General features: G+C 41.3%; 1 protein-coding gene across 2 annotated transcripts; it reads left to right on the top strand.

The window, feature by feature from the left end:
• Positions 1-1,250: 1,250 nt before the first annotated feature.
• Positions 1,251-25,788, top strand: LOC136437875 (contactin-2-like). 2 transcript variants are annotated; one of them, XM_066432450.1, is made up of 31 exons: positions 1,251-1,342; positions 3,489-3,591; positions 5,395-5,594; positions 6,185-6,305; positions 6,661-6,756; positions 7,210-7,307; positions 8,197-8,323; positions 8,769-8,862; positions 9,266-9,465; positions 10,175-10,385; positions 10,712-10,776; positions 11,794-11,968; positions 12,540-12,667; positions 13,101-13,273; positions 14,013-14,133; positions 15,102-15,329; positions 15,785-15,922; positions 16,151-16,221; positions 16,459-16,708; positions 17,143-17,326; positions 17,619-17,739; positions 18,233-18,320; positions 18,793-18,917; positions 19,155-19,209; positions 19,702-19,802; positions 20,520-20,688; positions 21,360-21,466; positions 22,131-22,260; positions 22,997-23,173; positions 23,824-23,927; positions 24,568-25,788. In XM_066432450.1, exons 2-31 carry the CDS (start codon positions 3,534-3,536, stop codon positions 24,730-24,732), a joined length of 4,080 nt encoding a protein of 1,359 aa, XP_066288547.1. In that variant the 5' UTR covers positions 1,251-1,342; positions 3,489-3,533; the 3' UTR covers positions 24,733-25,788. The 2 variants fall into 2 exon arrangements, with proteins under 2 accessions (XP_066288547.1, XP_066288552.1); XM_066432455.1 differs by having other exon boundaries at positions 19,179-19,209.
• Positions 25,789-26,464: the final 676 nt, after the last annotated feature.

Below are 26,464 nucleotides of genomic sequence, written 5' to 3' on the forward strand. Positions count from 1 at the left end.
GCATCCACACTTGGAGACTTTTGGAGGACTGGGCTTCTTCTTCTTGGGAGCTGTAGAGACCGCTTTCTCACGCTCTGGACATGCAGCTGCGCGCTTAGACGCCATTTCGATACAAGTACAGACACTCAACCTGGCGGTGACGATGTGCTTCGCGTATCAGACGTCGACAGCGAATACTAGTTGGACTCGAGCCGGTTCTGATTTATGTAGGGGAGATATGCAAATTTGTGGATAGTCTAGTCGACAGTCGGACGTGGCTGAAGTCATTGTGGTAAAGCACAAGAGACTGCATGGACCTATTATCGGCTTGTTTGACTACACGTGTGAGACGTTGTCTGTTTAGAGGACCCTATTGGTTGTATGTCGGCTTGTTTGAATACACATGTAAGACATTGTTTAGTGTCTGTAGCGTTTGCAATTGACTGGAAAGGAACGCCAACCAACGGCCCGCTCATTGTTCTTGGGAACTTCACAGGTAGTCTTTGTTTCAGTAGGAAACGGACGCGACAGCCTTGTTGCGTCGGCTTTGTTTGATGGATAAGAACGTTTACAGACTTTTACTACGTCGGAATACACTTGCTTTTTTCAAGCAGGCTGTGACAAAACCAACCGTAAAGGACATAAGACAGCCTTTTTTCTATAACAAGACAGATGGATTTTGTACGACACATTTCCGAGTATACTTTAATTTGCGATCGTCCGACGATCGTACAAGTGTACGACTTATGTAAGTCTGACCCTAATAATTCACAACAAATGACCGCTATAGCTTACAAATGTGTCGGTTGATACTAATAACTAACATATCTGTACATTATTCATTGTATGTGTAGCTGGAGAGGACGAAGTTTACATCGTATATTCACGATAAGAAACGCACATTCACATGATTGAACGTAACAATCTATGTTGCAGCCATTCTTAAATAGAGCATGCATAGCAAAGATAGTGACGCACTCTGATGTCAAATGATAGTTGGGCAACCCCGGCTGTTCGTGTGACAACGTGTTCATGCCAAACCAATAAATAAAAAAGTGCTTTTGTGAGCTCATTTTGTTAATCGTATGAAACAATGCAACAGTAAAAGCGTTTGTGATAAAAGGTTTGTAATACAAGCCGTTACAGATAGAGCCACAAAATCTACAAGGAAAGTATGAAAAGATTTTAAATCAAGTGGATCAGAATTCAAAATCTATTTAGAGGATTTAGAACTACTAGTGCGCATGTCTATTACGCAGACACACAAGCGGTTTGTTTCCGTGGTGGTTGAACCGGTTCAAACTATTCAGGCAGCGTAATTATGGTCAACCGATCTTTCACCTGGGAACCTTTAACATGAAAGGTATGTTGCTGTTTCTATTTACCGTCTTAACCCCTAGCCCAAGGGTCATGTTCTAAATGCAGGTGCGCACTGTAATGTATAGGGTGCTTACTCTTTAACTCTTACTCGAACTTTAAACATTGACCTGCCTTGTACGAACTTTGTTCGCTCTTTGCAGATGGTGAGATGCTGTGAGGACAGTAATTAGAAAAACTGCCTACTATGGTGTTCGGTTTCCTTTGGTCGCCTTATGTTAATCTTGTTAACGTTACAAATATGCAAACTGTTGTAAGTGTACTGAAATCTATGCTTGTGTGCCATATATGGCAATTTACATTTCGAATGATGGACGGACGTTAAAAACCTGTCAAATTCATTCATGATTTATTTTGAGAGAACCAACGAAAGTGTGCTAAGCTTTTAATCTCCGTGGAAGATAGACTTACAGAACATCTATGATGATACTTGTTGAAAGGATAAACTGAGATAACATAATGTTAATATGTAATTTTTTGTATGTAGGTTATGATCGCTGACCTTAAAGTTGTCTCTCACGATTTTACGGGTTGGAGATCTATCTTACAAGCCGTATAGCTCTACATTTTACAGTTTAAAGGGGCGATAAGCGTTGCTAATAGTACATGAATCCATTCCATTCGTTCATTCGGCCGTATCCTTTGATTACAAGCTAAATCCATGCATTAGAAATAGCCGTTTCTAAGTGCGTAGAACATTCATGTGTGTTCGTAGTATTTAGACGTCTCAACATGTGTTGTGATTTATTTGGCACTTGTTGTACGATACATTTCATTGATTGGTCACTACTTTCAATGTATGTACGAATTTCTACTTTTTTGCGTGATCTAAAGTTGAGAAAGACAGCGAGGTACTGTTTGAAAAGTTAATTCAGGCAGCTAAAGCTGGTAACATTTCCGTCCCTTGGGACTTGATTGGAAGCCTTAACGCCACAGGTGCAAACGCTTAAGGTGAGAACTACATTAAGAGTGGTGATAAGCAACAATTATCACACAACAACACTTTAAAACATTGTAAACACCATTTTGTCATTTTTCATAGAGCAAAAGTTATCAATGAACGATTTAATGACAAAATAGAAAATGAAAGGCAAAATGATTTGAGGTCAATGACCCAAATTGAGCTATACTGTGAACTAATAGTCTATATCTGTACAAAATTTGGTCCAAACACGTCTACTAAAGGATCTGAACTGGATTTAGGTTTGCTTCAGAACGTGTAACCTAAACTAAATTGCAAATTTCTACATATGTTTTACATACTTTGGACAAGCTTAGTAAAAACCTCAAATGTCTAAAATGAAACGCATGAACAAGAAGATAATTTATCACTAGGGTTGGGTGCAGGTGTTCTGTACCTTTTCATCATCACAGAAAACCGGTTTGTGTTCACACGGGGGTACCAGGGTCCATTCATCCCCCCTCTTTCAGTTGGATTGCCTCCAGGCTTTGCTGTGATAGGCTGTTGTCTATAACGACTTTAGAACAGAAATGTGCTTTGCCTTTCGCATTGTGTGATAGGCTGTTGTCTAGAACCACTTTAGAACAGAAATGTGCTTTGCTTTTCGCATTGTGTGATAGATTGTTGTCTATAACCACTTAAGACCAGAAATGTATTTTGCTTTTCGCATTGCGTTGTAGGCTGTTGTCTATAACCAACTAGGAACAGAAATGTTATTTGCATTTTGCATTGTTCTAGGTACTTTAAACGTACTCTCATCAATTTGCAACTGTATAGAATAAAACTATACTTATGACAAATTACTTTCAATTTTCTTGGTTTTGGTAACGTTAGTAGTTATGAATGGCCAAAGAAGGAATATATTAACGTAGTTTTCTAAACGTTTATTTTGATAACCCGTATCCTTACGAATTCGTTCTAACTCGAGAGTTTTTATTATAAAGATGATGTTTGTCAAATATGCTCCTTTATTCAGATTTACCACAGGATACTTCTTTCAAACTGTGGTGTCACACCACACAAGCTGTTACACATACCCTGAGGCATAGATAGATATAGGTGTGAATTAAAACACGCAACGTTTCATCAACACAACTAACTCTAGTCCTAATCATCATTCTTAACAAAAACTTGTACTTTTCGTCTCTCTTGTATACGTCTGATCTTGTAGGTAATCCTTAGAGGCCCCGATAGAGCTTCCCAATCTGGAAAAAAGATGGCGCCGGTTGTGCTCAAAGTTTTCCTAATTGTCTACACAGCACATGTCACAGTGGGTAAGTGATTGGATCAATTATGTCTGTATCTGTATCTGTATCTGTATCTGTATCTATATAGCCGGTATAACCGCCATCAGGCGTAACACACCAGCTTCACAGGCACGCGGCGCGGCAGCAGCTGGTCATATTACACCGAACGGTCTGTTACACCTAGTCTTTGCATATCTGACTGCAACCGTTCTTTAAAGCTACTTAGTGATGAAGCTCCTACAGTACTTGATGACAACGAGTTCCATTCTACTATGGTTCTCGGGAAATACGAATTTTTGAACACGTCAATCCTTGGCTGATAACTCTGGTACTTAAAAGCATGACTATTTCTGGTCCTCTTCTGAGCTGGCATTAGATACTTATCAGTCGGTACGTCCACAAGTTTATTAGTCATCTTGTACATCATGCAAAGTCTGGACATTGTTCTCCTGTCCTCAAGTGACATCCATTGCAGGTCTGCTTTCATTTTTGTTACACTGGCGCCCCTTTCATAGTTGTTCGTGCAGAATCTGGCAGCTTGGTTCTGCACCCTCTCGAGTTTATCTATATCCTTCTTTGTGTATGGATCCCAAACTGTTGCAGCATATTCAAGGTTTGGTCTTACTAGAGACGTGTATGCAAGTGATTTTACCTTTGCTGGGCATGCCCACAAATTACGTTTGATCACTCCCAATGTCTGTTTAGCCTTAGTTGTTACTTTGTTGATATTGGTGTTCCACTTTAGCCCCGATGTTAATGTAACGCCTAGGTACGGGTGGCTCTTTGCTGTTGCTAGAGCCTGTCCACAGAACTGGTAGGTGGTTACAATTGGGTTTCGTTTGTTTGTTATATGCATGATGTAACATTTTTCCGGATTAAACTGCATTAGCCATCTGCTTTGCCATTCTTCGAGTGTGTTCAAATCTTCTTGCAAAAGCTGTGAATCACTCTGTGTGGACAACTCTATATATAACAGGCAGTCATCGGCAAATAACCTAACATTTGAATCAAGCTGGTCTGGTAAGTCATTTATGTACAGGAGGAAGAGTAACGGTCCCAGAACAGTTCCCTGTGGTACGCCTGACGCAACTCTAACTGGAGCTGAGGCCTTGCCTTCTACCACTACCGTCTGTTCCCTATTGGTCAAGAAAGCCTTCAACCAATTTAGTGTGGTGCCTTGAATTCCGTAGTGCTCTAGTTTAGTGATGAGTCTGCTATGTGGGACTTTATCGAAAGCTTTAGTAAAATCAAGAATTGCTAGATCTACCTGTTTTTTACTGTTCAGTGCGCCAGCTATGTCGTGAGCTGTCAATATAAGCTGTGTTTCTGTGGATCGCTTTGCTCTGAATCCATGTTGGTAGTCAGTCAATATGTTGAAACTTTCTAAGTGTTTCATGACATGACTATGGATAATGTGTTCAAGTAGTTTGCAGGATATACAGGTCAGTGATACAGGTCGGTAGTTGCCGGGGACAGCTCTATCTCCCTTTTTAAAAATGGCACATATATTGTCTATTCACACTGTACTATATAGAGTTAATCTAATCGTTATCAGTTTTGATAACAGCATTCCTGAGAAAATGTGCATTCCCCTGGTATACTTATAATGAATAGATAACCTAGTGTATTTCTCAGTTGCTCCCCTGATATTGAAATGTAGATATAAGAAAGCTGCACATTACATCTACGGATACAAGTGAGGCAACATCTAATGGGAATCTCCACATAGATTTTCACCGATAGACACATATTTATAAACTTTCATACTCTACTTCAAGAACTGGTTTTTACAGGGTTTCACCAACATTTCATACAAATCTCGCCCCGTAGGCCAAGAAATAGTCAAAGACTACATGGCAATTGAACCGGACTTCCAAGTGGTACCCCAAAACACCATCTTCAACCCTGAACTTGGCCTGAACTACACGAAGTTCAGCTGTCGGGCGAAAGGCATCCCCGACCCGCAGTATTTCTGGCTTAAGGACGGAATTGAGCTGGACGTCGACACCGATCCAGAAAGATACGTTCTGGTGAGCATCAGTAGTTCTATATATATGGCCTCCGTCGGTCAGTATTGACCATGGTAAAATCCTAATTCACAACAGCACTACAGCATCGACTATGGCTAAACAGCCCTATACAAAAATCACATCTGTAAGCCGACTCAGTTCTGTTGCAAAGCTCTTTTCTGCGGATCCGCTTTTCTTCTGCGCTGTGCATCAGTCTGGCTTCTTCTGATTTGAGCTGTCTGGACAATGTGCATCTCCATCTGGAACGGTCTATTGCAAGGTCGCCCAGTGCTCCGTATCAATATCTAGAGCCTTCAAGTCCCTCTTGCAGACATCAGTAGTTATAGTTGCAAAATGATAGATGGGGTAAAGACCTGCAAAACAATGTAATAGAGTATGACAATTGTATTCTTTAATGTGCTAGCCTGGAATCCAAACCTATTACAGCTCCCGAGTCTCCTATTTGCGAACAGGAGACTCGGGAGCTATAATAGGTTTGGATTCCATGCTAATGATATGCCGTACATGTACCTTGTGGTAAATACGTGTATGAATATTTATATATATCTACATATGGTCTAACTTTTCACAACTTTACTTCGTACTTCCAGACAGGCGGTGATTTGTACATCTACGGCGCCACATTGGGCCGCGACGATTCGTCGTATCAATGTGTGGCCTACAACAGCGCAGGCGCAGAGTTGTCGCCTGGAGGCATACTGACGTTCGCATGTGAGTGTTGTAGCTTCGAAGTCTCAGTAATACTAAAGGCGTGTACGCATCCAAGATTTGCATATTTGTCGAACAGTTGTTTGTGCGACAATGTCTCGCTAATACCACACGAACGGTACAAAACTATGCCTTTAGAGGTGTGTCCCACATAGCTTATTAGTAAAAAATGAGACATTCTTAGAATTTTGGGACCATACAATTTTAGTACATTAGCATACAGAGGCCCTTATCGACCGTAGGGTTGAAGAAATTACGAGTGTTTGGGCTACATAAGAGTACCGTACCAGTACGTTATCTGTATCCGTGCAGTGCTAGCAAACACTAGTACTAAATCAGTGCATCTGTTACATTTTAGTCATCAAGCCCTTTGATAAGACAGCGCGTGACCCAAAGAACGTGGACGAGGGGCAAGGGTTTTCCATCGCCTGCAATCCACCAGACAACTACCCAGGTAAATCGTAAAACTCATCCTAATTCCACCAGAAGTCTTTTTTATTACTCCGGGAAGGAGGATAACCTTTTTCTGGGAGTATTGGAAATGCTTTTGTTTGCGCGTTCGCAGCTAGAACTCACGATCCTGTTGTCGCATCGGTTTGTAACTTGGCATATCGTTTGCCTGGTTGGGCGTGGTGATGCACAATGTCTTTGTTACACCGTAACTACTTTTATTTGTATTTTGGAATCGTCTGTGTTGTTGCTACGATTTGTGCAATAAGCCGGTTCATGTTTTGAACTGCGCATGCGCGAGGTCAAAGGTGAGGGGCCCGAATTTATAAGCCTTGCATGTCTGGATCATGCTTGATAACATGCCGAGACGTGTTTTGTTTATGTCTCAGGGGCCTTCAACTTTGACATATTGCGCATGTGCAGTTCAAACCAGCTTATTCTTAATCGTTGCCCGCAGGACTGACGTACACCTGGTACAAAGACACGCCTGCGCAGAGAGTGCCTCCAGACGAGCGAATCTTCATCTCCTACAACACGGGGGATCTCTTCATCAAGGTAACTGATATTTATTTTGAAAGCGTTATGGTAGTTTACGATGTAGAATTGAACACAACCTGACATTCTTTCGACAAAGCTTTTGTGAAGGGTAACGATGTCAAAAACCAGGGCAGTAATTAGTAATAGATTTGTACTGTGTGAAGAAAGCAAATGATTGTCAGAACTCATAACTTGGAACTTCCTACCACAACGAACATTTACATCGTTTATCATTACATAGTACATACAATCCCTTCAAAAACGAAGGGCATGTCATGTAGCCAAAGTGAACCAACCAAGTAATCTTCGTCAGCAAATATAAGCCAAACCATCAATTATAAAAGGAATTATCATATCAATGATAACTCCTGCTTGCTAGGGGATTTTATCAAATCTTTTTATCATTCTAAAGGGTTTATATAAATAGGAAACATTGGGTCTACACATGCTGCTTGCTACAAACAAGATGTTCAGGACCGATTGATTGATGCTAAATTGTGTCTTCTATGTGATATTTGGAGTTTCTTTTAACACAACCAGGAATCTCACCTGCTGACGTTTCGGTGTCTGTCAGACACCTTCTTCGGAGCTTCTGACTGGAGTACTGCTTCTCGCCGCTATAAGTAGACGATGTAGGTGGCGCTTTTGCGGCGAGAACACAATCCCAAACGTGGCTGAGCTTGTATCCCCCCTCGTCCCGGTTCATCACTGGTGTTGACTTCCTGGTCCATACCGCCATCTTACTCCAGTCAGTTCTCCAGTCAGAAGCTCTGAAGAAGGTGTCTGACAGACACCGAAACGTCAGCAGGTGAGATTCCTGGTTGTGTAAAAAGAAACTCAAAATATCCTATGATCTACCAACCTGATGAAACTATTTTCGGATGTCTTCTGTGTGTCCGGACTACAGAACGCTATCGCGGCAGATGCTGGTGACTACTACTGCCTGGTGCAGAACAGCATGATTCAGGTGCCGAACACCGGCAGTATAGCTGACCGGTCAAGCCCACCCACCAGTGTCAAAGTCAGGGCTGGACGTAAGTTATCCGCTTCATGATACTTAGAATGCTGATCAACATTCTTTTCATATGTCTAATCGTATCAGTTGTTTTTAGTATTTAGTTTTCAATGTTAGAATGTAGCATTTAATCAATTCATGTTTTGCATTGTGCTTCTAATAGACCACGTTTGGTCATCTGTGAATTTAGCCCTTCTGGGCAGGAATATGCAATAAAGACTATTTATTTATTATCTAAAGAACACCTAAAGGAAATAGTCCATAAATAAACCGGAAATAGAACTACAACATTAAGATGTCCATTTTCAATGATTTTGATAGAACGACTGTCTTGATAAGTGGTCATTCTACTTGACAAATTTCTGGAAGCAAACTTGCGCACTTTTACTTTGTTTACGTTGAATGGATAGTCTTATCTTAAACAGTCCTGTAAGTAATCATGAGTATGTTCCAAATCTGTCCAGCCCCTTTGGATGCGGCCCCAACAATAGTCTTGAGCCCCAACGTTGAGGCGGTGGAGGGCAAGGAGGCGTTCTTAGAATGTTTCGACTTCTCATAGTAAGTATCAGTTTATATAACCAAACAATTTCTTGAGTTCTGAAGAATAGAATTATAGAATTCCTCATTGATTATGAAAATTCAGTCCCAATTTGCATAATTTGACCTTCATTGTGTACATCTCTGTTTAAGCTACCTGTATATCGAATATCATGTCCCTTAGTTCAGTTATCCACCTTGGAAGATTTTAACAAAAGCGCCCCTGCAGTCCCAGAACAAGCTTCTAGGAGGAAGAAACCTACATCATGTCTTTCTTATATAAATAGCTATCTGCCACCAAGATACCATAGTATATCCAGGTCAAAAGACAAACAAACGAATGTTCTGCTGCAGCACACCCGGGGGCCCAAGATATCTCAATTTTTCATGGAAATGACAAAGTCTTTTTCCTTCACACATCCAGCCCGAGCTCGAATCTAGTTTGGAAGAGAATCGACCCGGCGTCAGACCAGGAGATCCCCCTGCCGAGGAAGGCCCGGTATGACAGCTTTGGTCACGTGCTCCTGATGCTGAAGGTCGAACCTGAGGACGGAGGGAAGTATCGATGTGTCGTCGACAACAGACACGGAACCAGCCAGAAGGACATCGAACTTGTAGTAAAAAGTACGTCTGCCATTCAAATATATGCCGAGAACACGGAGCTATCTATATCTTATACAATTTTCCAAACAGCGTCACCTGCAAATAATGTCCCCAAATGGTTTGAGTTTGTTATTCATAAAAGTGTTCATACTTCATATTCATGCCCTGAAATTTGAGATGTGCCCATTCCATGTTTCTGGGTGAGGTTGATAACTTGTTGAACGACCCTCGTATGTCAACATTTGAAAAAAAATCGGTATAGCTTTGTTGTGTCATATTTATTCACATAACATACCAGTTCTCGGTGAAATAGATTAGACTCACCAAGGTTGGTTCACATTTTGCACTAAATGAGAAACTGTTTCTCTACCTGAATAAATAGACTCAGTTTACACAACCAAGAGATTTATTCCACCGACGTTTCGGTGACCATCTGTCACCTTCTTCAAGGCAATCCTGACTGGTTCACATAGTAATGCAGCACAGGTGTCGCTGCTTATACATAATAATGAGATGTATTCCCAAACGCAAAGTATTTACATATGTACAATCACAGGGGATGACATCACTATGCGGTCCAAAACGTACAGAAGTGTAACACATACACAACAGTTACACTTCTGTACGATTGGGACCGGATACATCTCTTGGTTGTGTAAAAAGAGTCTTTTTATTCAGTGACTTACCAACCTGATGAAACTATTCACGGATGTTTCTCTACCTTTCATAGTTTTGCCGAGACTGAAGCCCCTGCCAGTTATACAGCCGATCGTCCCTGGAGGCAGTATAACATGGGAGTGTGTCGTCCTAAGGGGAACACCCCCGCTAACCTTCTCTTGGTTCGCCGACAGTGACCCTCTTGTCACACAACCTGACGACAAATACGTCGTCACTGGGAGCACGCTAACCATTAACGATCTAGAGATCACAGACGAAGGAAGGTAAACGGTTACGGCTGGATTCTGGGCTGATTATTGGGTGGTACAAATAAATAAAATACTCCTTTTGCGGCTTGTTTATGCGCTATTTCCAATTATGAAAATGTGCTAATATGGACAAGTAGATATCAATTTCATACCGAATACCTTATCCAGAATACTTTCAAGTTTGCCCCCTGAAATTATCAGGGCGCCTTTAAGAGAAAACACGGAGTCTTTTCTTCAGTCCTCTTTTGTATTGAGTACACCTGCCATGAAAGATCTCGTTTTTGTTGCAATGTTTCATAATATATAAGCATATTGTGCCAAAATAATACCTCTGTCTTCAGATACCAGTGCATTGTTATCAGCGACTATGGCGTTGCCCACACGTCGACTCTTCTGGAACTATCTAGTAAGTCTATCATGTCACATTCCTCTGCTTGATTTATAAGGTTTGTTTAAGATTTAAAAGACTTCATCATGAAGATATGGGTGCAGTAATACATGTACCATTGTCATGTATTATGAAATACCTTATGTTGGACAAAACGTCACTGCCTGTTGCAATTCTTCGAAACTTTGATTCATAAGCGAATTTTATACGAGTAACATTGTCACAGTGTTCCTAGCTATAAAGAACAGCTTGGCTAGTGAAAAAATGCTGCCATTTTTACCTTCTTAAGTTGCGTCGTGTTAGGTAAACGGTTTGGGTGTTTGGCACAGAAGCGTCCTGAGTTCGAATCCCCTATCATGCCACCGATGCTGTGCCATTGGGAAACGCACTTTACACGACTTTCCTCACTCAACGAAGGTGTAACATGACTTTTGGTTGGGGAGGTAAAAGGTGGTGGAAGGAGGGTGTTGGCTCCACCTTCCAATACCGTGCCCTAGACACAGTTGAGAACAAACCAATGGCCCTACGATTGGGGGGGGGGGGGTACCAGTGGCCGGGATTTTTACGTCTTCCCCAAAAATCCCGGCCACTACTCCCCCCCCCCTCCCCCCCGATTGAACCTCTGCTTGGAGACTACCTACGGCCTCAAAAAGGCAATGAGACTACCTTTAACTTTTACATTGTCGTAAGTTTTTCATGATGTGTGTTGCTGATAGTCAATGGACATATTTACAGGTTTGCGTAGCAAAACCTTTGTTGGAGCCGTTGGCATGTGTGGTGGCCGCCATTTTGATTTTTGATCCTGACGTCGCAGAATAGCCATACCATTTCATTGGGAGGGGTGTTTTGGGGGTCGCTAGCATTCTCTCTATTTCTAACAAATCGGCACACAACTATCACACATTCAACTCAAATTAAAAGAAAAATTCAATACCAATTCATATTCATAAAAAGACCCCGTAATCGCGAAGCTAACATAGCAAACCTGAAGTATATGTAGCACAAATACTTAACTCTAGTTGCACTAACAATCAGATCCGAAGATCCGAGCGAAGATCGCGACCCAGCTGGCACCCCGCGGGACGGACTATGAGATCTACGTGCGGTGGGAGTGCTCGCCCGTACCGAACGTGGAGTGGACCAACGAACGGGGTGACGTCATCGCCACGAAAGACCTGACGACTGGCGCCACAGTGGTCAAGTCGTCCAAGTAAGTGACCTAGATCGTAATATCTAATATCTTGAAAGAAAACCACCCAAAAACCAGAAATAGAATGGTATGTGTTTACGACGCAATATTGAAATTGCAGTGCGGTGCGTGATTTGTGATGTCAACACATTCAAACACATTGTATTGTGTTGTGTTGTGTTGTGTTGTAGTGTATTGAGACTAGCAACTCATCCCCTCAAACAGATGCTGTCACTACCACCATATAAGCAGAGGTATTGTTTCGAGTTTGTCTGTACGTGTGTCTGTCTATAGCTATGTTTCCGCGCATTTTTTGTTCAGCATACCTTAAAAAGCTCTGCATGGGTTGCGATGATATTTGGTATGGTGGTAGGTCTTGGAAAGACGAATGTCGAAGTCGATTATGGGCTTCCTGGCGACTTTCCTAAGTAATACAGTAGCAGCAGGTCTAGTTTTTGTTGTTGTCCTGGACATATCTTGTTGGTGATGAAAACATCAACATATATAATATTACATATACATGTACATGTCACTTTGGGAGAAAATTACTAACGATACGCCTCATACATGTACAATATGTTGACAATTTCAGGTACAATGTGACAGACTTGGGCAGGCTGGTCATCAATAACGTGCAGGATTCAGACAGAGGGATGTACACGTTCAAGATCACCAACCAATACGGACAGGTCTCCGACACAGGCATGCTGAAGGTTGTAGGTGAGTTCCACCCCGCAGTGGCCACGTTTTTCCTCTTATATTATTCACGTTTTTTTAATAACTATAGCCAATGTTTCAATACAGTAAATTTTACAGTAAAGTAAATTTAACGGCAAGCTGATATTGCGTCCGATATGCCCGAACCAACTGTAATAAACAATCTAAATCAGATGAACCATAAAAAAACATTCCCCAAAATTCTATTTTTTTCTTGATTTCCAGTACTGACTTTAAGCTCATGTAAATACACGTACCTGATATACTAAAGCATATAGATATATTTTGAATCTGAATTGGTTAAACGGTGTAACAAAGGATTACAATTGTCAGTACGGTTTTCAAAGGGTTGTCAGATATCAAAAAGAGAGGACTGACTTAGACTTGGGATTTCTTCTTACCGAAGCACTCCTGACAACTCCCCCGCGTTTTTCAGACCAAGCCCGCCTGTCCACCAGCCGTACCCCGGGTAACATCAGTGTGGACCGGGGAGCCCGCGGGACCCTGCGGTGTGACGGGAGGGTTCCACCGCCGCTGGAGAGAGTCTTCGTCTGGACCGTGAACGACAGGATCATCAACTTCGATACGCAGTCAGACCTATACGGACGGGTAGGTCGTGGGCCCCCAGTCCACTAGACGGTGATCTAGCTGCGACTTAAATTTGATTTATGTAACCCTTGACTTCATAATGGGATCTGGAATATCATGCAAAATACAAAAGGATGACTCAAAAGGCAAGAAAAGTCACAAAACTATGACATTTGTTGAGCGTTTTGTCAAATCTTAGGTCGCAGCGAGGTCACCGTCCAGGTGGACTGGGGGTGTTAGTCTTACGCATGATTGCAACCAGTCATTTGTAGTGATTTCTTGTTCCCTGGGCCATAAATATATTATTTCATGCCAAAATACAGTAGCCTGTGATGTTTACTCATCAAAGCATAATGTATTCCGGTGAATTTCACCCTCCTTTATGGGTATTCCGGTGTATTCCGGTGTATTCCGGTGTATTCGGGTGTATTCCGGTGTATCCCGAGGTATTCCATTGTATTATTCCGGTAAAAAGACGGACCGACGCATGACTATGCCTCGGATAACAAAGACCTTTGTACACAACCAAGTGTTTTCCCTAGCCGACGTTTCGGTGACCATCTGTCACCTTTCTTACGGTATTTCTACTTCGAACTTTCTTATCCAGTGACTTAACAACCTGATGAAACTATTTACGGATGACTACACCTTGTTTGAAGAAGCTGAAAGATTGGAAATCCCTTTTTTTCCCTGACTGTATATAAAAAAAGGAACATGTGCATGTTTTACATGATATCTAATCATATGGTTTGCTGTACAGGGAGGGGCCGGGGACTTGATCATAAAGAATGCAGTCGTACAACAAAACGGCAGATACACGTGCTCATTGGAAACACCTGCTCACAGAGACAGCGGTCGGAACGGTGCTGTAACGGTCAAAGGTACACGTTGTTGTTGTAAATATGTTGTTGTTGATAATTATAATAATGATAATAATAGTCTTTATTGCATATTCCTGCCCAGATGGGCTAAAGGCACAGATAACCACACGTGGTCTAGAAGATGCAAACTGTAAAACATGAAATGATAAATTGCTACGTTCTAACTTTAAAAAGTAAAAACAAAACTGTGGACTATTGTTAATCTAATGTTGACAAACCAGTTAACAACATATATACACACTGTTTCATGTGATTTGTTTAGATCCACTTTCTAACGATATAGCAATATCGTTGTTTCCTTTACACTGTAACTGTATATTCTTGCATAGATAACGTCACTTGGATGTTGACATTTCATATCATTACGTCTTCTTGGTTGCGCTTTTATATGTTATTGGCACCCTCCTAAAAGCAGGACTCCTATCGCTCGATTAGTTGGCTCGCTCGCGTAGGGGCCCTGCTCTTTAGCCCCGGTAGACACGGTTCTGGCGACGTCACCACCAAAACAGCTTCAGCCAATCAGAGGATTTGCTAAACCTCATCTAGACCAAAAGCACAAAGGACGCTGGGAAGCTATCAACCAATCAGGTTACGGCTCACATCGTTACTTTAGGTTCAGAACAAATTAACCACCACATTGTGCCAAATAAGGACAGCTCATTAATTATTAATTGTATTTAGTACCAGTAGCCTATTGTTACAACAAAGTCAGACACAGTTTACTGACGCATGTATGTTTTTCTCTATGTTTTTACCATGTGTTTGCAATTAGCCCACGGGCATGAACTTGCAATAAACTTCTATAATTAATGAGCAACTGTCAGTAACGTCGCCAGAACCGTGTCTACCGTCGCTAAAGAGCAGGGCCCCTACGCGAGCGAGCCAACGTATCGAGGGATAGGGGTCCTGCTTTTAGGAGGGTGGTTATTGGTAGCAAGCTCGATAGCTTTCAAATGCTATACTTACAGCCCAAAGTGCAGCACCAGTTGGAGTCACGATCGTGCGAACAGACGAAACGTCAGCACTTGTCCGTTGGGTTCCATCGAAAAACAACGGGGCGCCGTGTGTTCAGTACATCGTGGAGGCGCAGAGTGAGTGGGACAAGGACCTCCTGGCGCCCGACACGCGCTGGCGGTACCAGCCGACTGTGTGGATCGAAGTCTGGCGAGGAACGCCGAAGCAGGCTACTGGACCAGGTTAGTCAAACAACGTCAACCTAAATGTATACCTTTCTTCTTTGAAAGAGTCCTTACCTATTTCTTTCTGTCATCTTAAAGACAACTGGGTAGCCCCCACAACTTACAAATCTAAAATTCTATTTCAAAGATGGCACAGTATATACAACAAGACATGTGGATGACATCAGAAGAACAAATGAAATCAGATTATGTCAAACAAGAAATGTGCAAAAACATTACCAACACGTAATTGATAAAATCATTTTACAGTGGGTGATTGCTACTTTGAATTTAATCTAATCTAATATCATACACTATATATAACAAAATATAAAATGGATCAAAATGAGTATATACGAAAGCATGTAATGACAAATGTAGTCAACGTCACATCATAACAAACGTCTAATGATGCTTTTCGTGAATAGTGTTACATTGCTTTTGGTAACTATGAGAAATGTTTGTTCTTGCAGATTCATATGGCGGCTATTCTGCTAATATAACAGACCTGTACACAGACACGGAGTACAGTTTCAGAGTCATGTGTGCCAACAAGTTCGGAGTCAGCAGGCCTAGTGTGCCGTCAGCCGTCAAGACCACGCTACCGTTCCGTAAGAATATATCATAATTTGTCATTATCTCGGGTTAGATATGAAATAGACATCCTTTATAGAATAGAAAAATAATTCTTATTAATACATACGAGTGATAAGAGGTCTTGGCCACATTTAGGAAAATGTGCATGGATTCTGAAATGTCCAAAAGTGTACTTGATCACATAGACCTAGGTATTATAAACGCTTGATTGACCATGTCCATTGTACTACAACATAATATAGGTCCTCTGACTGCACCAACCAACCTTGGATACCAACCTGGGTCCGTAGGAAACCTCATACTTACGTGGAAGGTTAGTGTAGTCAACATTAAACACTTTGATATCTAAAGAAAAAATCTAAAGCTGTAGTTTCCATTGTTTTGAAAAATATACAAATGCCACCATTCATTTGAACTGATAACCAGGTATGATGGAAGACTAAGAATATAGTTGTCCTTGATCCTTTGTTTCCTTGAACAGAGTTCTTTTCAGTTGCTTTCAACATGACTGTCACAATGCTTTATCGCAACTAATATCTTTCTTCCCCAGCCTATCCCACGCCCAAAGTGGGGTTCAGACAACATCTCTTACGTACTGAGCGTCCGTCCCAGAGACAAGGGCCGTGTGGCCAGGGCCGACCCGTGGACAACCGTCCATTTTAACAACTCCAATCCGAGATTCTACGTGTACAACCGTCCCCGACCGAACCGTAACCAGAATTTTGACGCCAAGATATACGCCTTCAATGACTACGGATCCGGACCGGAAGTCACGTGGCCAGCGTATGCCTCTGCCGGAAGTAAGTATTCTAACCAAAATTGACGAACTCTGGTAAATCGATAAAAAAAATGTATGCTATCTCTTGTTGTAATCCCCTAACGTCAGTTTCAATACCAACCACCCTCCCGAGCAGGCCCGATATGCTCGGTACGTTACCTCCCATACCGGCCCTGCCATTTCAAGCTTGTAAAATCGCTTCTGGTGACGTCACCACCAAAACAGCTTTCAGCCAATCAGAGGGTTTGCATAAGCTCATCTAGAGCAAAACCGCAACCAACCACAGACCCACATTGTCGAATGACTTCCTCGTTAGAAATATCCCTATCGTCTTTGTTGACATAGAACGTATGATTTTTGAATTCATAGCAAAGTTCTGCGAAACTAACAGGACAAAATGAAACAGATGTTCAAATGGGTGACGTATTTTTTTAATCTTCCTACCCTAATATAAAGAACCTCCGGCGATGTTGAAGCCAAAGTGTACGGCCACGACCAACGTGTCGGCACTCCTGGAGTTCGAGATGCCGAAAAACTACCCGGTCGGCATGGTCAGCTACTACGGCGTGCTGTACTTCACAGGGAAAGACGACAGGAAAAAGAACGAAACTCGAGAAAAGATACTGTTATACGATGAAAGGTAAGAACCTCCATTGTCTTTTGAATCGTAGATTGTTAAGGAGGAGTTAAGCAATGTGTACATACGCACGAGACTTAGCAATGATATGTTAGGACATTATTAAGTAAGCACAATTATCGTCAAAACCCTATAATACTGTTGTATGTTGTCACAGTTTACTTGTTTTAGTTCTTGAACGCTGCACAATTTTGTTGACTATCAAATACACACTACAATAGATTATGTTCAGCTATATTTTTATAAACATACGACATTCTCTACAGGATTCGAATTGTCTCTCTTTCCCTTTAAGCTACAAGAGGCGGAGGCTTTACGCTGGCGTCCACGACCAACCACCCTATGTTACTCCGATCAAGGGCAAACAGAGTTTCGTGCTTCTTAACCTGAATCCAACGACACTCTACAACTTTAAGGTACCACTCCCCTGCTACAATGACCTACATATCGTATGAAAACTATCTTCATATATTATCTCATATAGTTTTATGATGATGATAGTTATGTGGTTGAATGAGGACCATGTTGAAGCGATCAATCGACCAAAGAATTGTCACAGACATACAGTTAAGAAAATCTTGAAAATCTTTTTCTGAAGATCTGACTTGCCACAACTACATCACGAAAGTGTATACAAAAATGTAAATGTCTCCACTGCTATTGGTGACTGCCTTCGCCGTAGGCAGAAGGGTATATTTTTGGTCGGAATTTGTGGAGTGTAATATGACTCTTGATGCCATAGACGGATGTTGGTGATTTTTGGTAGGTGAGTTTTTGTTGGAAAGACGAAGGTCAAGTTCGAAGATGGGTCTTCTGGTGGTTCCTACGGTACTTCAGGGTGACAGGGGACATTTTTTATCTTTTGGTTATGGTGTTGTTTGTTGACTTTGTGGTTGTTCTAACCTGCAGGTCTACGCGCGGAGTGGTCCGTACATGGGTACGTTCAGCAATGGGTGGTTCAGCTGTACAACACAGCGAGAAAGGCCGATCATACAACGTAAGTATGACACGGTAAAAAATAGAGTTAAGTATTTGTGCTACATATACTTCATGTTTGCTATGTTAGTTCAGCGATTACGGGATCTTTTTATAAATATTAATTGGTATTGAATTTCTATTTTGAGTTGAATGTGTGATAGTTGTGTGCCGATTTGTTAAAAATAGAGAGAACGCTAGCGACCTCAAAAAACACCCCTCTCAATAAAATGGAATGGCGACCCTGTGACGTCACAATTCAAGATGGCGGCCATCACACATGCCAACGGATCCAACAAAGGTTTTGCTACGCAAACCTGTAATACCTATGCGACAGAACTGTAACTTAGCAACAAATTTTGATGCCAACTTAGTTTTTGAACACATACTGCAGTACACATCATTTGAAGAACACAAAGCAAAGTCTAGATCTTTTATGTGTACATGTGTATTATTTTGTTTTATTTTGTTTTGTTATGTTTTGTTTTATGTAGGTTACGAATGGTGGCTGCCCACGGTGTTCATAGTGTTTATAGTATTCCTTATCCTGATTCTGCTTCTGGTTTGCTGTGCGGCTGCATATCTCCACCAGAACAACTTGTTGTGTAAGAAAAAGAAAGTAAGTTACAACGATAACAGAATACTTCCTTTGTGCCTGAAAATGTTATAATAATGCCATGATGATAATGATAAGAGGACAAAATGTTTGTGAATGAAGCGTTCATTTTGTATGTTTTATCGAAGTCTAGATAATGAAAAATATCATATAAGAGAATGCTGGACGGTTAGCGCTGCCCTTGAAACCGATGGAAAAAGTCATCCTACTGAATATGGTGTTACTTTTAACTTTATCAAGTATTTTTCCTCTTTCCTGTTGCAGCCGGAGGAAATCCGAATGACAGAGATCGACAGTAAGTCATTACTGCTTCTCCATCATATGTTTCTTCATATCTTTATTCGTTTCAATCGACATGGCAGAAATTCATGTAATCAATACAAATACATGACTTGTGCTCCTGAATTACGTATTCGTTGATCTTACACGTCCTATCTATACACACAATATCACATCACACAACAAAACTATGACGCAGTCTGCAATTGTCTGTTGTACAGACGGATAGTTTATTGTAGTGAAGAAAGGAGTTATACGGTCTGTTGGTCCGAGCTGAGGGGATACTGATTCCACCAGAGTTTCTTATTCAAAGTGACCTCTGGCCGACCATCTGGTATTAGATCATGCAGTGGGTGGTCTGGTTTGACGTATTATGTTTAGATAGTTTGAGAGCAGCAAGTTCACGTCTTTGCTTTAACGTGGGCAGGTCTATAGTTTCTCGATCAAAACTATTAGTTTTCTATAAATTCTTTGTGTGTTTCTAACGATGAAACGTCTTCTCTTACAGTCATGACCAAACCGCATGTAGACAAGCTGCAATATTACCATAGTACCATCACCAAATACGTAAACCCGCACAAAGTCACGGACCGTCTGGTGGCAAAGGAGGTAAGATGTAGATTTTTACCTGTTTCTTTTTGTAATTTGAAAATTCCTTATCATAGATTTCAGCAGTCTGTCTGTCTACTCAAATTTGTATCAAGTTATAAGGGATTTGGAGGTCCCGGGTTCGAATCCCCTGACATGTCACTAGGCACTTAGCACGACTTTCCTTACTCCACTCAAGTGTAAAAATTGGTACCTGACTTTGGTTGGGGCGGTAGAAGGAGAGGGTTGGACTCCGCCTTCCAATATCGTGCCCTCAAGCCGGCGTCACAATTCATGCGAGCGTCGGCCGACTTTGTAGATCGCCCGAAGCTCGCCGAATTTCAAAATCGCCCGAGCGTCGCCCGTATTTTCCTATGAAAATCTCGGGAGACGTTCGTCGAACACTAAAAACTAAAAATCCCCCATGAGATGGTATGTACCATCTCTTGAACATGGACGAAGTCAGTATCGACTAACCTGGTAAAAAGCCAATATTTGGATCAACTGTTATTTCTAAAAATCGCCCGAAGCCCGCGTAATCGACAGGACGTCGCCGCACTTCGGCCGAAAATGCACATTTGAAGCTGGCCAACACGTCGGTTGAGCTGAATTTCTTAGTTGTGACGGTGGCTCAAACACAGTGGATAACAACCCACTGCCCCACGGTCTCAAAAAGGCTATGGGACTACCTTTACATTTTATGTATGGTCAACATCATCCGTTTTCCCAACTGTTCAGGCTCTACCAGAGCACATGGCGGGAGATGTCAAGAGAATCAGGAACCCGAAGTTTTCAACTAACCATCTTCTGGGCATCCTTGTGAACCGACCAGACGCCACCTTTTCCCACTTCAGCAACGCCGTCAGACCTGAACATCCATGGCTGTCCGATCTACTGGAGGACGCACGTACGATGAGACATTCAGTTCTTATGTTTCTTTTATGAACAAGCTACCTGTATATCAAATAACGCGAAAATCTGTGTTCCTTTGGTCAGTTGTTCTCCTTGGAAGATTTTGACACAAAACGCCAATGCAGTTGCATTGTCACATACCAGGGGGCCCAAAATCGATCTTGACCTTTGTTCTCCCAACACCTACCCACATACCAAATATCTTTACAATCCATCCAAACGTTCTTGAGTTATGCTGACTACAAGCATCCGGACACACACACAAACACACACGCAAACACACACACACAAACACGCTCAAAGCAATATCTCCATGAAAAAATCTATATTTTTCATGGAGAATGAAGGAAGATGGAGATAATGAATGAACTTCTTTATTTTGGGTATGTCACCCGTAGAAAACAGCTGAACAAACATAAAAACATATGTAAATCATACATACAACAATTTAGATATCTGTATCAAGAAACATAAAAACACATGGATCTCTAGCACAATATCGGTTGGCAAACGTATACGAACACATTGTAATCCCTTACGCATGGGTATCATCAACACCATCCAAAAACATATCATCATACTCATAGGTAGATCGATACTATTCACGATCCCTGATATGTGACTACTTTTTTCTTATATTCTGATTTTACTATCATTCATCAACAGAACCCGAAATGACCCCAGAACACAAGCAGATGTTGGAGAACTATGAGATCGCCATGTCTCCCAACACCGACCCTATCCCCATCGTGGACCACCTGGTTAACACCAAGGTATGTAATGTTACAGTAATGGTCTTTGAACGGATGTGGCCTGGGTGTTCAAAACAGCATCATGTCATGGGCTGAATATAAAGACTCTTTTTACACAACCAAGAGATTTAGTCCGCCGACGTTTCGGGGACCATCTTTCACCTTCTTCAAGGCAATTCTGATTGGTTCACATAGCAATGCAGCGCATGTGTTGCTGATTATACATATTAATGAGATGCAATCCCAAATACAAAGTATTTACATATGTACAATCACAGAGGATGAGATCACTATGCGGTCCCAAATCATTAATATGTATAAGCAGCAACACCTGTGCTGCATTGCTATGTGAACCAGTCAGAATTGCCTTGAAGAAGGTGACAGATGGTCAACGAAACGTCGGTGGAATAAATCTCTTGGTTGTGTAAAAAGAGTCTTCTTTATTCAGTGACTTACCAACCTGATGAAACTATTCACGGAGCATCGTGGGCTTCTGGAGGTTTGTAAAAAGCGCTTTATCTTGTGATGGCCAGAGAAATAATTTTTTTTGTACAATACAGAGAATCCAAAACTATGAGCAGGTAAGAAAATATTTTTGTTGGGGAAAATGCTTGTTTATTTTTTTGTTACAATTCACAAGTCACATTTAACCTTAAAATCTTATTGTATATTTGCTCGGCTGCAGTACTTGAATCCATCTGAAGCAAAGGAAATCAAGAAGTTGGACACCAGGGCAGACATGCACAGCCAGGTTCTCGACCTCCTCCAGGACCGACCTGACCCAGCCTTCCACGAGTTCCAACAGACACTTCTCGGTAGGAGCCATGTCTTAATTTCGAGTCACTTATACACCCCGACCAATCGACCTCTTTGAAAACTCAGATTCGAATCAGCCATGACCCGACAAATCGCTTCCTAGTTTACTTTAACGACTTAATCTGGGAAAACAAACTCGCCAGTGAGATGCTGGAAGGTGTAAGCTTTTAAAATGTATTTTCAGATTGACAATTTTGGTACTTTGGAAATGAAAGCGGCTGACCGCGATTTAACGTTTAGAAAAAAAATAGTTTCTACTACGTTTCTTTAAACGTTAAATCTGAAAACATCTTTTAAAACTGACACCTTCCAGCATCTCACTGGCGACTTTATTTCCCCAGATTAAGTCGTTAAAGCAAACAAGGAAGCAATTTGTCGGGTCATGGCTGATTCGAATCTGAGTTTCAAAGAGTTCTATTTGTCGGGGTGTTATATAATATTCAATTGATCACATAATGTGTCGCTCTATGTACATGTAGTTGGTATCTACTGTGATGTGTTTGGGTCTATTCTTTGTGTGTTTAAAGTATATCAGTCACCATTACTTATAGTTACTTGCATGTAGTATAAGTTTGAACAACAAGTTATAATACCAACAGTATCTTTAAAGATCTTTTAGATCTAAGGTCTTCAAATAACATTACCCTCCTTTGGTGGGATCCTATATTTTTCGTGGAATGATACTACGATGAGTTCAACACGATAACTGTTCTCTTTTTCAACATAACTTCACAGAAATCAACAATCCTAAGGAAGAGCTGGCCATGGTAGCGGCAGCTGATGTGAACATGGCGGCTCCAGTGCTTGCCGCGCCGCCGGTGATGTCCCCGCGGCACGGGTTCGAGGAACTCTCAGGCAGCACCATCGAGGTCGACGATGGACAGCCTGTCATCATTGAAATTAATGGATACGGTAAGGAACCTTTCCAAGCTTTTAAAGCTAGACATAAAGAAGTGAGGCTTGTAGAGAAAGGATATTCTCCAATCAGAGGTTTCGGTCGAGTGGACTAGGAGGAGTGTTTGGGATTTTTAACGTGGATGGAGAGAAACGTTAAAAAACTCCTAGACCACTCGACCGAAACCTCTGCTTGGAGAATAGAGAAAAGAGTGGTTTTAACATTTTAGATGGTAGAATTGTACATTGGCGGGATTCTTGTGCTTCCGGTGATGCATTAGACTGTCATAGTTTTGCTTCAATTTCTAATATAATTCTCATTTCAAATCCGACGCCTTTGTTTGAATACAAACCACCAACAAACAACAAAAAGTTCAATGGGAAATTAACATTTATTCCACGCATGATGGATCACTGAGATTTAATATCAACTAACATCATTCCACCAGGTTACATAATTCCGCGACCCTGATCGATAAGATATGTCAAAACTGATATCCAACCTTACACAGATATCAAAACTGTGCATAAATGGGGGTGTGTTGCACTAGAGATCTCTCAACCCACTGTTTTTCAAAGTGGCGGATTTATGTAACCTGACAGATTAATGGTAATGGAGGTTATACATTATTGTGAAGATGTTGCTAATTAGATCTATTTCTTTACAGCCACGAACGTTCGCTGGTTCTATGAGGATATTCCCCTAAAGAACTCCCCTGACTACCAACAGACCAGCGAGGGGGACGAGATGCACTCCATTTTCATCGCATCGGTAAGTACAACATCTGCATAATTTCAGCTGCAAGACTGTGTCCAGTATACAATAATGTATGTACAGATAATGTACACATTCAGGCACCAATTGTACGTTTGCGACGGCCCTTATTGAGTGAATCGATAAGGATAAATGAAAACAGCTATCTTAATTAAAACTTAAAAAAACTAGCAAGAAAAACACCCCTCCGTAAAAATGGTCACACCCAACATTAGCGACCAAAAAAAACACCCCTCCCAATAAAATGGTCACATCCAACATGGCGGCCCCCATTCTTGCAAGCAAAAACAGAACAGGTTTTGCTATCGCAAACCTGTAATCATTGTACATGCATCTGTGTCTCTACCAGGCTCTAGGCGTGACTGGGAAGAGTAGACATCGGCCAAATAGACAGATAATATTATAATATACCAGAGGAGTTGCTTGGCCAGTCTATTTGGACGATTTCTACTCTTCTCAACCACGTTTAGAGCCTAGTAGAGGCTGTATCCATAGTTGGAAAAGACCTTGCGAGATTCCTTATGGTTATGTTGTATCAGTTAAGTTCTCTAAGTTATCGGTTTGGCTTAAGCATAGCACAGAGTCAGCGATGTCTATCACCAGAAATTTTGACCAACGAAATGTTGTGTTGTTGCAGGTGACCAAGGTGAACGAAGGTTGTTACACCTGTGTAGGGAATACCGAGTTCGGGGAGGTCAGGTGTGATATCTTTATCAGTGCACTGAGCAAGGCAACCTACGCTCGGACCAACATCGCTTACGACGTCGACTTTGAAAAGATGTATCCGCACAAGTACGTCTGATGACAAGGATTCGTTTGTTTTAGCATGAATGTTAATCTGTTTTGGTAGAATTCATTATTAACAAGACTGAACTTTTCGTCCAACACTGCAAGAGAAATTGGGACTTACGCACAGACCTACTTTGAATAGAGACGGGGGGAGACACAAGTTATCTGGCACGTATGACCCGCTACTGCGATCACGTGTCGCTGACGTCACGTTGCAGTAGCCGGGTTCATTCCGTGAACAGGGTTGATGGAGTCAACCGAAAATTTGGAGTAAGTCCCAATTTCTCTTACAGTGTTGGACGAAAAGTTTAGTCTTGTTAATAATGATTCTTTTGTTTGTTTGTTTGTTTGTTTGTTTGTTTGTGAACCTTTGTTTATTAAATGAGTTATTAATGAGAATCTCAAATCGGCCTGCAGGCCGCTTTTCATTGAGGTCATGAGGGAAGAGGTAAGGGTCTTCTTTTGGTCAGACCACCTTATGTTAGAAAGCAGTCCGATTTTAACCTGTAGTTTGATTTTCAAAAGATAAATATTCGCACAGAACTTTATAGATAGTGAAGTGAAGTAATAAAGTGTAGAATTAACAAAAAATAAAGTGCATGAGGAGACAATAAGCCTGAAAAGTCTAATATTATATCCTCCTTTTAAACATAACGAATCACAATACTAATGAAATCATTCTCAGGTGAAGTAGAAGAACATAGATATAACAAAAATCTCTAGAATTTGGTAGATGATTGTTGTAACACATTAGAGTTGTTTTATTTGTTGATTACATTTTTAATGCATAGTTATATATATAAAGGAAACACTAATTTCAAGTTGTTTACTTTTATGCAGAATGATGAATTTTCTTAAGCCACGCAGACTAGTAAGGCTAGTGCTATATTACTGTAGATATTCGTTTTGATACAGTATAGTCAGAGGGGATTTTGTGTAGATAGATATACGTATATATCTAATTATTAATTGTTTTCATAATTCAGATAAAGACCCTATGATATAGTAGTGCGGTATGCATTGTAACATAGATATGGTCATTGTAATAAAAGTGATGGGTTTGTACAAAGCTTATCTGACTTGAATTTTTCTGTGCGCTGCAGATCCTATGTAAACCGCAAGGTTGATCTGACCTACAGGTTTTGGTGCCCACCCTACATCTGACATTTCAAGGTGACAGCAGAATATCAAACTTATTCAACAATTTGGACAACAGTCATAATTACATATCTATACATCTTATTCATAAGCATGGTCACGATATCCCATATCTCGTTGGGTTATCCCATTGAAGAATGGTACCTTTCTAGGCACTGTTGTCGTGATTAATCGCTTCAATGCTCGGACAAGACTTTACTAAATCTTTATCCGATTTGCTCTAAAAACACATAAAAGCCCTTCAGGCCTCGCCCCCCCCCTTTAAGCATACCTGGGCCTTATTTGCATCTTTGATATGCACGTCACAGTGCTGAATACCTGTCCCCCAGCACTTTCCATTTTGTTGAATAAACAACGTATTTCGGACAACAAAGAGCCGACCGGCGTAGAAGCTTAACGGTTGATCCATTCAGGCAGCCCGGGTAATTACCGTGTGGGGCGCTGGGCATGTTTTTGGTGTCTGGCGAGAGCTACAAGTGGTCGGACAGGTATGCATTACCCAAGAGGACGGACGTGTCAGACAGTCGGGGTCATTGCTCCATTTTCTGACTCACTGGACATCCGTTTGCAATACTATCAACGTCTCC

This window comes from Branchiostoma lanceolatum, chromosome 1 (assembly GCF_035083965.1).
Source record: "Branchiostoma lanceolatum isolate klBraLanc5 chromosome 1, klBraLanc5.hap2, whole genome shotgun sequence".
NCBI lineage: Eukaryota > Metazoa > Chordata > Leptocardii > Amphioxiformes > Branchiostomatidae > Branchiostoma > Branchiostoma lanceolatum.